Here is a 14557-nt window from a genome sequence, read left to right as displayed (position 1 = left end):
ACCCTTGGTCACGCGCCCGCACCGCGCGCAGCCAGTGATCGGCCGGTCTGTATGTGGGATCCGAACCCGCGGCGGGAGCGCCACCGCGCTCCCAAGTGGCGCACTGTAGCAGTGCGCCACCGGGCCGGCCCGAGGTAAAGCTTTTCTTTCTCTCATCTCTCGGAGTCTCCCAAGGCTGCACTACAAAAGCATCTACTCCTGCTCTCTTTGCTCTAACTACATTTTCTCTTCCTGATGCAGTCTCTTCTTTTTCTCAGTAACCTCAATAGGAGTGACTCCTGTGAGGTTCACTCAGGTGAACTGGAATTCTTTTGGTTGTCAAATGTTTGACACTTCTAAGAAATGTATGTGTGCATAGGAAACAAAGTATGGTGTAATGACAGGAGACCTGACTTCCAGTCTCTACTGTGCTCTGACTCACTGTATGACTTTGAATATATAAATGTTTCCTTATGAGGTTGTTGGGGCTAAATGATCTCTAAGTATCTTTTCACCTCTAAAATATCATGCCTCTAGCTTTGTGTGATTACACGTTCATATCTGTTTGTGAGTGAATTATATTGGAGGGTACTGGCTTGGAAAGATAAATGGAGATATCAGTGACAAGAAAGTAGGAGGAGTCAGAATAGGTTCAAAAAGAAAAAATAACTAGAAAAGTAGCTATGAAAAGGGGAGTGAACTTGACATAAGGCAAGAAACCCATACATCTTCTCTCAGGAGTATATGTATTGTACAGGGAGAAAATCGGGAAAAATGAAATTGCGGAGCACATATCTAAGGACATAACTGGCTTTGCAAGGCAGGTGGGGCAGGAAACAACAACGACAGAGGGACTGTAAGGGAGCCTTGGGACTTTCAGGTGCTGAAAGAAAAAGTGTGATGAAATCCAAAAACCTAGAAATAAAGAATGAGGTTAGATCCTAAAAGAATTTCATTACTGCTAAAGAACAAGTGGTCCAACAACTTTGTGCATACTATATTCAAGTCTCTCTCACTTGCATCTTCCACATGAGAGAGAGTTTACTTACCTGTAAAAAAGGGTAGCAAGCCCATTGAGGCTTGTATTTGTGTGTGTGTGTGTGTCTATTTCTCAATCAATCCCTCAATCTGGTTTCCTAACCAGAAACCTAAAAAGGGAGGTAAAATATCAAATCCTTGCTCCATCATTGCACATACCTGGCTCAGCCCAGAACTCACAGGGGCTGAGGGACCCACCACAGGGTCATCTAAGGAGTCCAGGGAGGAACGCACCCGGAGGAAGGCCAGGCCAAAGGACTCATGACGTGTAAAGGGTTGGGAGCAGGTCAGGCGAAGTCGATCCCATGACTCACCTGAGGCTGGAGCCAAGAAATCATCTCAAGGGAAAAAGAGAAAGAAAATGAGGGGGGAAAGAAATGCATAAATGGAAGGGAGAAAGGAAGAGAATGTTAATACTGAGGAGAACAAAAAGCCAGGGCTATATACAGTAAACTCCAACAAGAAGAATGAAGATCATCAGTAAATGTCCCTCTCAGGCTTTGGTGCTCAGGATATGGTAATGCCAAGTAGGACAGTGAGGTCCCTCTTAGACCCAGTCCTTTGCCTTCCTACCATCACTCCTCTGTCATGGTTCCACACTGTTTCCAGCAAGAGTATATCTTCAGCATGGGTATAACCTCTCCAGGAACCTGATCAATATCTCATTCTAACAGGAGTTATCTGTAGTGATGGAGTCTGAGGAGACCACCTACCCAGTGGATTAGGAAATATATTGGACCTCCCCAGCCCATGAGACCTCACCCTCCCTCACACCACCACATGCCCTACACATTCACTCACGGAATCAAACATCAATATCAAAATGCCTCCATGCCTTCAGTTCCTAACACTGTCCAGTCAGTACCTCATTTCCACCTCATGTGCCCCTCCAATATTACTCTTCCTTTACAAAATTACGAACAGGTCCATTTTAAAAACAGACAAATCCTTACTAGACTATAAGTCCCTAGAGGCCGAGAATCAGATCTTGTTTCTTTTGTAGTGCCTAGTGAACCCAGAGATTCACCTAAACAGAATTCAGGAAACACTATATGCTACACAACTATAACCGTCATATAGTCTTCCATCACTTATGTAATATTTATCCTACACCCATACTTACACACATTTATACAAACAAAAACATGGTAATCAACAAGTATGTGTTCCTTTTTTTTTTTTTTCCCCTTTTTTGTCTCTTTTCGTGACCGGTAACGGGATCACAACCCTCGGTGTCACGCCCGTACCGTGACTGGCAACGGGATCGCAACCCTCGGTGTCGCGCCCGCACCGCGCTCAACCAGTGAGCAGACCGGTCTCTATATATGGGATCTGAACCCTCGGCGGGAGCGCCGCCGCACTCTACCAAGTGCGCCACCGGGCCGCCCCAACAAGTATGTGTTCCTTTTTTTTTTTTTTCCCCTTTTTTGTCTCGTTTCGTGACCGGTAACGGGATCACAACCCTCGGTGTCACGCCCGTACCGTGACTGGCAACGGGATCGCAACCCTCGGTGTCGCGCCCGCACCGCGCTCAACCAGTGAGCAGACCGGTCTCTATATATGGGATCTGAACCCTCGGCGGGAGCGCCGCCGCACTCTACCAAGTGCGCCACCGGGCCGCCCCAACAAGTATGTGTTCTATATCAGCCTTCACCAAATCAAAAGTTATGTGTAAACACAAATCATAGTTCATCAACATACCCAGCTATCATGCACCTCATTATGCGGAACTCACACACAAGTATCCCACATTAAGTACCCTATGCCCCTGACAGGCATAACTAAGCCCCTGCACAGGCCCCTCCCACAATCTACACCCAACAGCACCTAACAGCCCTCTGTAGTACTGCCTCTCTCTTTCTCATAACTTCCCTCCTACATGTTCTGCTTTTGCCCTCTTTATCATCTTTTTTTTTTTGGCAGCTAGTGGGTATGTGGATCAGAACCCTTGACCTTGGAGTTATAACACCACGCTCTAACCACCTGAGCTAACCAGCCAGCCCCCTCTTTACCATCTTTAAACATGCGGACCCCTGAGCGGTTCTTCCCCTGCTTTGAATCAGTTAGGGACATTAGCATGGTTGCAGGGAGCAGGGTGACGAAAGGTTTGTCCAGGGACCAGGAAGAACGGCCCACATCGATCTGCAGGAAAGCACAGCCATAGTTACCTGGGGAATAAAAAATTGAGAGAAGGATAAGGGTGACAGGATGACTGCAGACAAGGGAATTGGGTGGGAAGAGGACACTCCTCCACTCTAGAGCTGGTTGAAAGCCAGGAAGGTCCAGCAAAATGTGGAGTCCCACAGGGAGTCAGTAACTGAAGTGGGACGAGAACCCAGCCCACTAAATGGCAATGTGAAGGTCTACCATGTTCCTTCCAGCCAGAAACCTTCCCCTGATTTAAGAGATTTGCTGCTTTACTGTCCTCTGGCCCTGGTGGGCAGTGCTAAATTCTTTCTCTCTTAAATCCTTGCTAGGGAGCCTGACATCTCTGTCCTGACAATGTTGAGACAATGTTGCTGACAGTGGTCCTTGACAGTTCTCTATTCCAGAGAATTTTATGGTCAACCTTTTCAATCTATAAACTCCAATGCAGCCCTCCCAGATTAACCTTGCACGGTTCATCCCTCTAGCAACCTCTTGACACTGATATTTAGAGGTATATAAAGATTCTGTTTGTTGGCATTTATAATTATGTCAATGCCCTAAGGCTTTACCCAGACCACTCAGATCAAAGCAGGGCAGGTATGTTGCATAATTCAAGAAGCACCATTCACATTGCCTTTTTTTTGGTGGCTGGCTGGTTTGGGATCCAAACGCTTAGACCCTGGTGTTCTAAGGTCTTACTCTAACCAACTGAGCTAACCAGCCAGCCCCACATTGTATGTTATGTGAATGGAGCCCTTGTAGTTCTCCAGTACCACAGAATGCCATAAGGACAAGGGCCACATTTCTCCTTCACACATAGCTAGGGCTTATTCTATGAAGACTGCTCAACCAGAATGAATTGAGACATTTTAGTGGAGTGGTTAGAGGGGAAATACCACTCCTGTGTCCTCCCTCAGAGGTTCCTAGGCCCCAGAGAGCTCACTCACCCACGTCGATATAGCCAATGGGCACTGCTCTCTCCAGCTGTAGTTCCACTTTCAGTTGTCCACTCTTGTCCTGAGGACAGCTGAGCCAAGGTCCCCTCTGACTGTCTGGGTTCAGCAAGTTCTCCACAGGATATTTGGGATCCTAAGTCAGAGAGAGAAGAAAATCAGGAACCTCACCAAGCCCAAGGGAAAAAAGGATGCCCATGAATAAGGGATCCCTACAATCCCAAACCTTTCCAGGCATCCTAACATGATAGAAAAGATACTATATGGCAGTCCATAGGAACATAGCTATCATGTGCTAAATGGTTTACAGATACCATTTACCTCTACCTCATTTAATTCTCATAATAACTCTTATGTGGTTACTATTATTAGTTCTTAGTTAACAGATCAATTAACTGGAGCTTAGAGAGGTTCAGAAACCCACCAAAGGCCACAGGCCAAATAACCAACCAAAGCAGAATTCTCACATTTCTGAAACCACAACTCGTAACCACAACACCATACTATTTCTTTTCATTTATATGATGTTTTACATAAATATTTGTTTATCTTCATTATAATCCTATGAGGTAAGAAAGGCAAAGATTTTTATTCTAAGTTGACAACTGATAAAGTGATTATTCGAAGTCAACAATAGTGATATTGAGATACAAATTCTTAGTTCTAACCTTAAGCCAGATATTTTTTGGTTGAGAGGCCTTGAGCAAACTACTTTCTCTCTCTGGATCTAAATTTCTTTTTTTTTTTTAAAAAAGATGACCGGTAAGGGGATTTTAACCCTCGACTTGGTGTTGTCAGCACCACGCTCAGCCAGTGAGCGAACCGGCCATCCCTATATGGGATCCGAACCCGTGGCCTTGGTGTTATCAGCACCGCACTCTACCGAGTGAGCCACAGGCCGGCCCTAAATTTCTTTATCCATAAGTAAAGGGGGGTCTAAGACTAGACTAATGGTTTTCAACCATGTTTTTGGTTGCAGCAATAAAATCCTTCCTTTTAACTAAAATATTACATTGAAGTGGGTGTGTGTGAATATTTTTTCAACAAATAAAAGCAGAGCTGTGGTTAAAGCATGGGTTGGGGGGCCCAGAGACATACTTGTCTTCCTTCTTCCAACTTCTAGAAGTGGGTCCCCAGAATATAGTTTGAAGACCACGATGTTAGAAGGTAGTTAATGTTCTCTAGTATTTTATAAGGCTAAAAGTCTATGAAGAAAACTAGGCTGACCATGCAGGTACAGATGATAAGTGTAGCTTTTATTTTATTTCACTCCAAAGAGTAGTTAATATAGTACTTCCTAATAACCCTCTAAATGTCTTTCTGAAATGTGTGGATGTTTCTGTCATAATGACTAGGAAGCAATATTGTCATTAGGACCTGGGGACCAGGGATGTTAAATATCCCACCATGTAAATCATATTGTTACAAAATGCAGATATTCCCCCAAAGGCCAATGGTACCACTTGAGAAAGATGAGGTTAATAGAAATGGAAGAGAGAGAAGGTGTAAAAGGAAACAGTAATGACAGCAAAGGAAAGGATGGAAAGTCCCTATGAATCACTGCATTGGATCAGACCTACACCCAGGGCTTGAAGTCTAGCTCTAATTGGGATACTACATAACTTCTAGGCAGGAGGCTGAGATCACATGGTCGTGGTGATATCCTCACAGGTCATGGATGTCCTGCTCTTAATAACAGATTGACCAAACTGCTCTTCTGGGGACTGCAGTGCAGATTCTGGGCCTACATCTTTGCCAGTTCCCTTCAACTATGAGCGAAATCCTGAGGGTGCTTCCTTCTTTACCTTCAACTTCTAGGAACACTTCTTTTATGCCTCCTGCATTGCTCTGGCAACAATCTGAGGACAAAAGCTGTTTCTATTCTTAGACTCTGGAGTCCCAGAGAAGGCACAATGTCTCTTCTATTAGATTAGGAGTTTCCTGAAAGTAGAGCCAAGTCTCCTATGTTTTTCACTCCTTTTAGTCTTCAAGAAAAAAAATCATGCCTGCTAATTGATATACCTGAGAGGAAAATGATACCACGTGGCTGATCTTCACAGGAGCCATGCTGGGCCCAACAGTTGTCCCAAGTATAAGGCAAAAATGTTCCTCCCAAGATTTCTTCTGTCACCACTTTGGCACTGCCTGTGTTTTGGTCTCGTCAGCTTCCAGAAGAGAAGGAATCCTCACATTACTCCTGAAGAAGAGAACAAAAGAAAAATAAGCCAGCCATGTTGTTCTTCTGATAATAAGAGTTATTTGCAGCAGTCAGCTGGCCCATTTCTGATGACGGCCATGGGCCTGGTGAGGGTGGTAGACAGGGAGCAGATCTAGCCCAGCTGATAAGATTCCAACAAATGTATAACAACTGGGATGCAACCACAAGGCAAGAGAGCAGCAAATACAAAATAATAGGTTAATATGATAATGTTGGATTTATATGTATCCCAAAGGCATGAATTGTACCTTAAATCATTCATCTTTTTTTTTTTTGTCTTTTTCGTGACCGGTAAGGGGATCGCAACCCTTGGTGTGGTGTCGCCCGCACCGCGCTCAGCCAGTGAGAGCACCGGCCAGTCCTATATAGGATCCGAACCCACGGCGGGACCATTGCTGCGCTCCCAGCGCTGCACTCTCCAGAGTGCGCCACGGGGTCGGCCCAAATCATTCATCTTTTTTTTTTTTGTCTTTTTCGTGACCGGTAAGGGGATCGCAACCCTTGGTGTGGTGTCGCCCGCACCGCGCTCAGCCAGTGAGAGCACCGGCCAGTCCTATATAGGATCCGAACCCACGGCGGGAGCATTGCTGCGCTCCCAGCGCTGCACTCTCCAGAGTGCGCCACGGGGTCGGCCCAAATCATTCATCTTTATATCCCTAGAGCTTAGCACATAGTAAGAATGTGATACAAATGTTCATTAAATATGATACAACTCTTTTTTGCTTTCTTTCTCCCCATAAAATGAATCTTCCTAAATTACCTTTTCATTGTTAGTCCTGTACTTGAAACTAGTAGCAAAAATCATAAAACTCAGTCCATCAATTAATGAATGAATAAATGAAATGTTATATATCATTCAATCGAGTATCATATAACATTTAAAAGGAATAAATTAGATATAAATATACAAAAACATGGACAGGCCTCAAAAATATTGAGTGAAAGAATGAAGTTACAAAATGACACAGAAAATAGCACTTACGTTAATTTAAAAAGCAAAATGAAATAACACAATACTACATACTGTTTATGGACACACATAATTTCTTTTAGAGAACTAGGAGAACACATAGTTAATTCATAATAGTTGCTTCAGTAGAGGATGAGAGGGCAATGGGCCTGAGAGTAAAAGAAACAGATAAGTTCATCTTTTATCTGTATTATTTTATCTTTTTTTAAAAAGAGGAATCAAATAGATTAGTGTCAATAGCAAATTTTGGGTGATGGGTATACGGTGTTTACAATATTCTCTGTATTGTTTCACATAATAAAAATAATTATTCTTATTTTAAATAAATGAGAAGCCTGTAGATGATGTAAATATTACCCTGTAACTTCCTGCTAGCCCCAAAGTAAAGTTGAGTGGCATTCTAGGTGCTGTGATAGATCCAGCCTGGACGCCCAGGAGGCATACCGAGCTCAGATGTACAAAGAACAGGGTGCTGGAAATCACTTACAAAGGCATAAGTTGGGTTATGGCATGGTGAATAAGGTGTATAGAAAGGGAGGTAAGGGTGGAGGCCGGGACGCAGGATGTGGGATAGGAAAGAGTACCGAGATATGTGAAGTGGATCCTGAGGCGTGATAGCCTAAGAAGCAGAGTTTGGGGGTCGTGGAGGTGCCGCAAGGCTCTTCAGCTCTCAGCTTTGGGAGCCAACGCCGCGTGGCTACATCCACGGCTCCTCGGAATTGCTCTGTCCAATTCCTGATGGCCACTCCTCCTTCCTTTCGGCTACTCCCTTCCCCATCGACAAACCCCAACACCCCTCACCCGGGACCATGAACCTCGAAGAGTCGCCGGTGCCTCAGATCAAGGACCACAAACCCATTCTCCCGCCAATTTGGCCCTCTGACCTCCGCCTTTTGACCCCAAGCGCCGCTCTTCCGCCTCCGGAAACTCTGGAATTCGTTTTGGGGCCTCAAGAAGCCGCTGTTTCTGAAAATTACTCCTACTGAAACAAGACGGCAGATGCTACAGTCAGAAAAATACATTTGCATGTGTTTTTTGTATATTTTCACTCACTACAATGCTCCCATTAGAGAGCGGACTCTAAACTTCCGGTTCAGAGTCGGTGCAGCCTGGGAAATGTAGTCCTTAATCTCCACGCCTCACTCCTTGGAGCCCAGAGTGAGGGGGCGTCGCGAAAGTTGCCTGTTTAGAGAATTGGCGAAATATTTGCACTGAAAACAAGAAGCTCAATTTCTCATTTTCCAAGAACGCTGTCCAGCCGAAGCTTGGACGTGCACGGGAATCGTTCCTCCTTGATCCCGAAACGAATAGCAAGTAGATGGTCTCTCGATCCCTGACAGGTCTCCGCCTATCTCGATGCCCCACCCTCTCTGCTGGAGCCCCCGCCCCCGATTGGCTAGGAGTACTTGAACGGCGGAAGCAGCTGGCTCGCGCGGTGTGACGGGGCGGGGAGGGGGCGAACTGTGAAGATGGCGGCAGTGGTGGAGGTGGAGGTTGGAGGAGTCGCTGCTGGAGAACGGGAGCTGGATGAGGTATGAGGAGTTGAGAGACGAGGAGAGGAGAGATGCAGCCTGAAAGTGAAGGGAGGGAAACTCAGGTGTCGGAGAAAAGGGTCCTAAGAGAGGCGGGAAGGATCTTGAGAGAGAAGCTGACTGGGGGGCGGGTGCGTGAAGGGAAATCTGAGGGACTCTTGACTCAGGGACTCCAAGGCGGTCATGAAGACTTGCAGCAGCCTCAAGGGTGGAGAAGGAGGACAGGGAGAGAGTACGGAGGGGTGGGGGCGTTCAGCCTTTGAGATTATTGGCTGGGGGCCCTAGGGTAGGACCTAGGGGTGGCTTAAAGTTGGAGGAGCATGGATTTCTGCAAGGGAAGGCCAGGCTTTCATTGTGGGAGAGGACTGTGAGCTTGGGGTGGGGGTCGGGGATGCGTACGGGAAGAGTGCTAATCTACTAGTATTATATCCTTGAGTTATTTTTAGGTAGCAACTATTTTATTATTTAAACTTATGTTCTAGGACTTTGTACATAATGCGTGCTCAGTAAAGTTTTGGTCAATGAATGAAAGAACGAATGGATGAATGAATGATTGTATACCGGAATTCATCCATTCACTCATTTAACAAACATTATCATCTTTGCGCCGGGTCCTGAGCTAGTTCCTAGGACAACAAGGGGCTCTCCCCTTTAAGAGCCCACAGTCTAGTGGTGGGAGACAGACAAGAAAACTAGTCATTGCTTCAGAGTTATAATGGTGGCACTGAGAAGAGGGCACCAATTCAGTTTGGGCTAGGCAAGCCTTCCTAGAGTTGCTGAGTCTTAAAGGATGAATGATTATCTTTTCCCTCTAGACTTATGAGCTCAGTGGTGAGCTCTTTGAGTGTATATTTCCCTTTTACCTATCTTTCAGGCTTTAATGACCGGTGTATTGAATTACCAGTGGTCTTTGAAGGAATCACTAGGAGGAAGGAGACACTGAGTTTAAAAGGAATGAAGGGACAGGGCTGAGAAGCAGAGAGAGAAGATGAGAAAGGAAAGGGAAAATATTCCAATAACAAAGGGACATTGATAGATAGAGGTGCATGTGGTCTTGCACATGACAACATATGGACAGAGACAGCGCAAAGGAATAGGAGGGAGGGGATTGATTGTCAGGGATGGAACCAGTGGGATCTCTGAGGGGTCAGAATCTTAAAGGCCCCTGGCTGTGTGATGGGAGTGAGGAGAGTGGGGAGGATTGGAAATGAGGCTCAGAGAAAGGGAGAAGTGGACTTGAGAAGCAAAGACTCTTGCTTGCTGGTGGGATGAGTTGGAGGAGTTGCTTTACCTGATTGGGATTATTAAGGTGGGTGGAGGAGACTGAGAAACTGACAGGTGGTCAGAGCTCCAGGGAATTTTTAAGGACTTATTGTAGTTCCCTACCTACCAATCACTAGAGACTAGAGGTGTTTGGATACCAGTTGGTTGGTAAGGTGGGGTGGGGTGGTTGTGGACATGACCTCCAGGGCTCCTTGTAGCTTTAAGTTTCTGTGATTACAATTAGCTGTGGTTCAATGATATATATTTGGAATCACCTTGAAAAAGGTAAATACTGTATTGAAGTTATTATTTGTGATTTGTTAGTCATGAGCTCTCCTTTGAGACAGTTACATATATCTCTCTCAAAGAAAAAGATTTAGTTACATATATCTCAGGGTTCATTGAGATAAAGAGCAGAAGTTTTGGCAGAGAAGAAAAGAACTTAAATTTTTGATGAAAGACATTTTTGATTTTTGCTTCTTAGCTTTCCTTTATTGTTTTAAGGACTTCAGAGCTTCTAGTAGTAGAGTATACTTCCCAGATTATCATGCCTAGGGGTAAACATTACATGAAATCACCAGCATTTGTCCTAGAAACCTTGTTACTTGTCTTATTCCTTGAGAAAGAATATAATCTGTTCTCTGGAAATTCTGTGTGGACTGGTTCTATCCTTTTCTTTGTATGTTAAAGAAAGTAACTGAGAAACAGGAACAGTCATCCCTTCAAGCTCTGAAGAGAACAGAGGTATGGTCTGGCAGACCTTAGTTTATACGGGATTTTCTACTAACATCTCTCCAGCTGTTTCTTTGCAATCCTAACAAGTGAAAGAGAAGGTGAAATCCATCATTTCTTATGTAATTATGGGGGTCGACTGTGTGTCATGCATTAGGAATTTAAAGAGGAGTAATACAAGATCTTTGCCAACTTGCAGTCTAGTGAAGAGACATTGCAAGTAGCCCATTACAATATAGATAATTGCTATGATGGAAGCATGTAACAAGTGCAGTGGAGCACAAGAAACAAACACTTGAGTTTATGAGGGGAATTAGTGAAGTCTTTATGATAAAGGTGGGTTTGAGCTGAAAAATTAAAGGTTGGTTTAACAAGTAAGCATTGATTTACATGTGGCATCAGAGTTGCCTTCCTGTAGGACTTTCTGCTTGGTTGGTAGACTGTCCTGGGGAACCTACATTATAACAGGGTAACGGATAGCCTGGCTAAGATGGGTTTGGTGCACTTTTTTACTTGTTTGGAAAGAATGCACACATTGTGGTTTACTCTTCAGGATATTTTACCTATGTTTTCCAATATCAGATGCTATTAGTGTGATACATAGTCTGGAATAGCAGCTTAATCATGTTCCTTTCCTTTTTTTGGTCTGGTTTCATTATTATTTTCTCTAGAAGTTGAGAGGTAATTAGGCTTTGCTAATGGCTTCTGCTTTGGAGAGGTAAATAGAAAAGAGGACCAAAGAAAAGAGCTACTAGTAGAAAAGGCTACTTTTTATTGAGCCCTTATTGTAAACCAGCCTCTGTTAAAAGCCCTTTACCTACATTATCTCATTTATTACTAGCAGCACCTCTGTGAGATAGATAGTGTTAACCTGTTTTATAAATGAGGCTGAAGCTAGAGAGGCTAAGAAACTTTCTTAGGATTCCACAGTTTGTGAGTGGGGAAGTACAGATGCTGACCCAGAACTACCTATGCTATACTGAGCTTAGCCCATGCTATACAGAGCACCTTCGTTCCATTTCACATTCCACTATTTGTACTCTAGGGGGTAGATAATTTAAAACTGTATAGTCTTAGTTATCTCATATGTAAAAATTGATACAGTAAAAATTAACATTTGAGGAGTGGCTGTGATTCCAAAGAATATTTTGAGTCTCACGTTTGTGAGGTAAGTTTTATTAGTATTCTCTATTTATGATTGAGGAAGCTGAGGTTCAGAGGATTTGAAATATGCTAAGGGTCTTGCAACTACTAAGTGGTGTCACTAAGATTTAAACTCGTATTTCCAGATTCCTTAGTGTTTGTTTCCCCTCATTCTAAAGACCCAAATTGCAGGCTTATCTTACCAAAGTAAACTGCCCCTTTATTTATATACAAAAGTCTCATTTCCAAAACGTGAAGCAACATTCATTCCTGAGAGGACCAAACTGAGGGTTAACAAAAAACATATTGGTTTTTCCATACAAGTCCTTTGATTTACTGTTAACTGGATTCTGCTGAGTCCCTGGTCATGAGGAGTGATTAGCCCAGCGATAATAAGGGAGATGAGAGAAGGGTCTAGCCAGATTAGGCCAGGTATTAAACAGACCATGATGACTGCTAAGCTCAGTTATCTCACAACTTGCCAAACCACAGTGTGCTTGAGGATGTTAGTAGGATAAAGTGTGGTACCAGCTAGGAGGCCCAGAAGCCAACTTAGTCCTGGAGCAGGTGATTTCTTCCTCGAAGTGTTGGCTGTTCAACCATTGAGAGGAATTAGAAGCATCCTCTTGGCATGGACAGCTAGCTTGGGAACTAAGGAGGAAAAGCACTTCAGTACCCAGTAAGGGCCAGCCAGCCCCATGGCCAGTGCCTGTGAATTCTGGATGTGTCTAGTTACAAGGCCTGTTCATCAGTCCAAATGATGTTCTATCATGCAGATCAGTGAGTAGTTTCCAGCCCAAGCCAGAGTTGAAAGTAGATATCCCAGCCTGCTACTAACTTGAGGTATTATCACCTCAGGTGAGTAATTTACCTTTTATAGACCCTGTTTTGCTCTTATTAAAAGAGGAGATTGGACTAGGCTGGTGGTTTTTAAGCCTATATTTACTTATGAAACCCTTTATTCAAACACAATTTCACTCTGAAGCCTTGTGGGCCTTGAATGGACTCAGCAGAACTCCTAGAGTGATTGAAGCCACACTTTGAAAACTAAGGAGTTTTCTTTTATGGCCCTCTGTTTGGGTGATCCTAATTTGTGTTCCTTCAGCTCCCCTATACTTCCCTAGCCCAGCACTATCAAGAATTATTATGATTGTCTGTCTTCCCCACTAGACTGTAATCTTCAAGAGAGAACAGAGTCCAAGTGTGTCTTGCTCATCGTTGTATTCCTTTCGCTCAACATAGTTCCTGGCATACAGTAGGCACCCAATAAGTATTTGATAATTATTTTTGAGTGGTAGTAATAATAGCTACCATCTGCTGAAGGTTTGTGATATGCCATCTCCTCTGCTTAGTGGCATATGCTTTTTTATTGAATGTTTACAACATCCCTATGAGAATTGAACTACAGTATTGGACTAAATCATGTCTCAAATTCTTTCTGGCCCTAACATACTGTGTACTGTGTTTCTGATTACTGCCAGGTCTTTGTTGGTGCTATCCTGTCTGCCTAGAATACCTTTCCTTTCCCTCTGTGCCTTTCCAAATCCCACCCATCCTTTAAGGTTCTAGCCTAAGGCTTGCTCAGCTTCTAGGACTCTTCTAATCTACACTGGTATTTTCTTTCACTGCCATTTATGATTTTCTCTGTGTAGGTTTGTTTCCTCATTTATTTATCCATCAAACTTTTCTGAAGTACCTTCTGTGTGCCAGAATCCTGTGTTATGTCTGATAATACCAAGATGGATAAACTGTGATGATTGCCCTCAAGGAGTTCACAGACTAGTATGGGTAGAGAAAGACTGATAAAGAAGTGCAAAAATGTGTCATGGGTGTTGTGATAATGGAGTAAGTACGGTGGGTACATGAAGAAGGAAATGGCAATCAGTGTCACATTTTTGCTTCCCAGTTAGATTGGCAACCCCCCAGCAGGCAAGCTGTGGAAGTTCCCATCCCTTGCTTCTTCAAAGCAGTATAATCACTATTTTGTTTTGTTTTTTTGTTTTCCCTCCTGTGGGTCTCTCCCTGTAGACATATGATAAGTGCTCCTTGTTTCCAGGGATTTTCTTCTCTGGGGATTCTTGGTCAAAGCCAAATCTTTTGAAGGATTGAGGCATGTGTGACTGAAATGTAACCTTGTGTATCTGACTATCTTTGGATTTGTTTTAGGCATGTAAAATGAGTGATAGCATAGTGTAGTGGTGGAAAAAAACACAGGAGTAGTAAACAGTAGACTTAGATTCTAGACAAGGAATAGCAGATTGGTTTTATCTCAGAGACAACCAACTGATAATAGATGCTTTGAAGGCTGTGTTGAGAAGGATTCTGATGCCAGGGCTCAGCAGGAAAGAGTGCTGAGGGAGAGTGTGGAAGGTGAAATAATATAGAGTACTTCCTCTGTGCCAGGTCCTTTGCCAAGTGTTTTATATGCATTATCTGATTTAATGCCACAGCCTTACAATATAGGTGCTATTATTATTGTCTCCAGTCTACAGATGTGGAAACTGAGGCATAGAGAATTTAAGTAACTTGCCCAACATTATACAGCCAGGTAAGTAACAGAGCTGGGGTTCAAATCCAACAT

At 43.7% G+C, this 14557-nt stretch overlaps 2 protein-coding genes across 6 annotated transcripts in view; one reads left to right on the top strand and one right to left on the bottom strand.

Moving 5' to 3' along the window:
• LOC103585881 (short transient receptor potential channel 2-like) overlaps positions 1 to 8091 on the bottom strand; it is a 34970-nt gene extending 26879 nt beyond the window's left edge. The window contains exons 1-5 of the mRNA XM_008566986.1: positions 7891 to 8091; positions 6141 to 6315; positions 4113 to 4254; positions 3030 to 3185; positions 1177 to 1355 (exon numbers count right to left, since the gene is read on the bottom strand). Coding sequence (XP_008565208.1) covers positions 1177 to 1355; positions 3030 to 3185; positions 4113 to 4254; positions 6141 to 6185 — 522 coding nt within the window. The 5' untranslated portion in view covers positions 6186 to 6315; positions 7891 to 8091. The remainder of the gene's footprint in view (positions 1 to 1176; positions 1356 to 3029; positions 3186 to 4112; positions 4255 to 6140; positions 6316 to 7890) is intronic.
• A 663-nt stretch (positions 8092 to 8754) lies between these two features.
• LOC103585879 (RING finger protein 121) overlaps positions 8755 to 14557 on the top strand; it is an 80216-nt gene continuing 74413 nt past the window's right edge. Inside the window, exon 1 of one of the 5 annotated variants that reach the window (XM_008566976.1) lies at positions 8755 to 8838. In XM_008566976.1, the coding sequence (XP_008565198.1) occupies positions 8776 to 8838 (63 nt within the window). In that variant the 5' untranslated portion in view covers positions 8755 to 8775. The remainder of the gene's footprint in view (positions 8839 to 14557) is intronic. The other 4 variants (XM_008566973.1, XM_008566974.1, XM_008566972.1 and 1 more) reach the window with 4 other exon arrangements.

Source organism: Galeopterus variegatus, unplaced genomic scaffold, assembly GCF_000696425.1.
Source record: "Galeopterus variegatus unplaced genomic scaffold, G_variegatus-3.0.2 Scaffold283, whole genome shotgun sequence".
Taxonomy (NCBI): domain Eukaryota; kingdom Metazoa; phylum Chordata; class Mammalia; order Dermoptera; family Cynocephalidae; genus Galeopterus; species Galeopterus variegatus.
The sequence above is the reverse complement of the archived record's forward strand: the minus strand, read 5'-3'. Positions and strand labels throughout refer to the sequence as shown.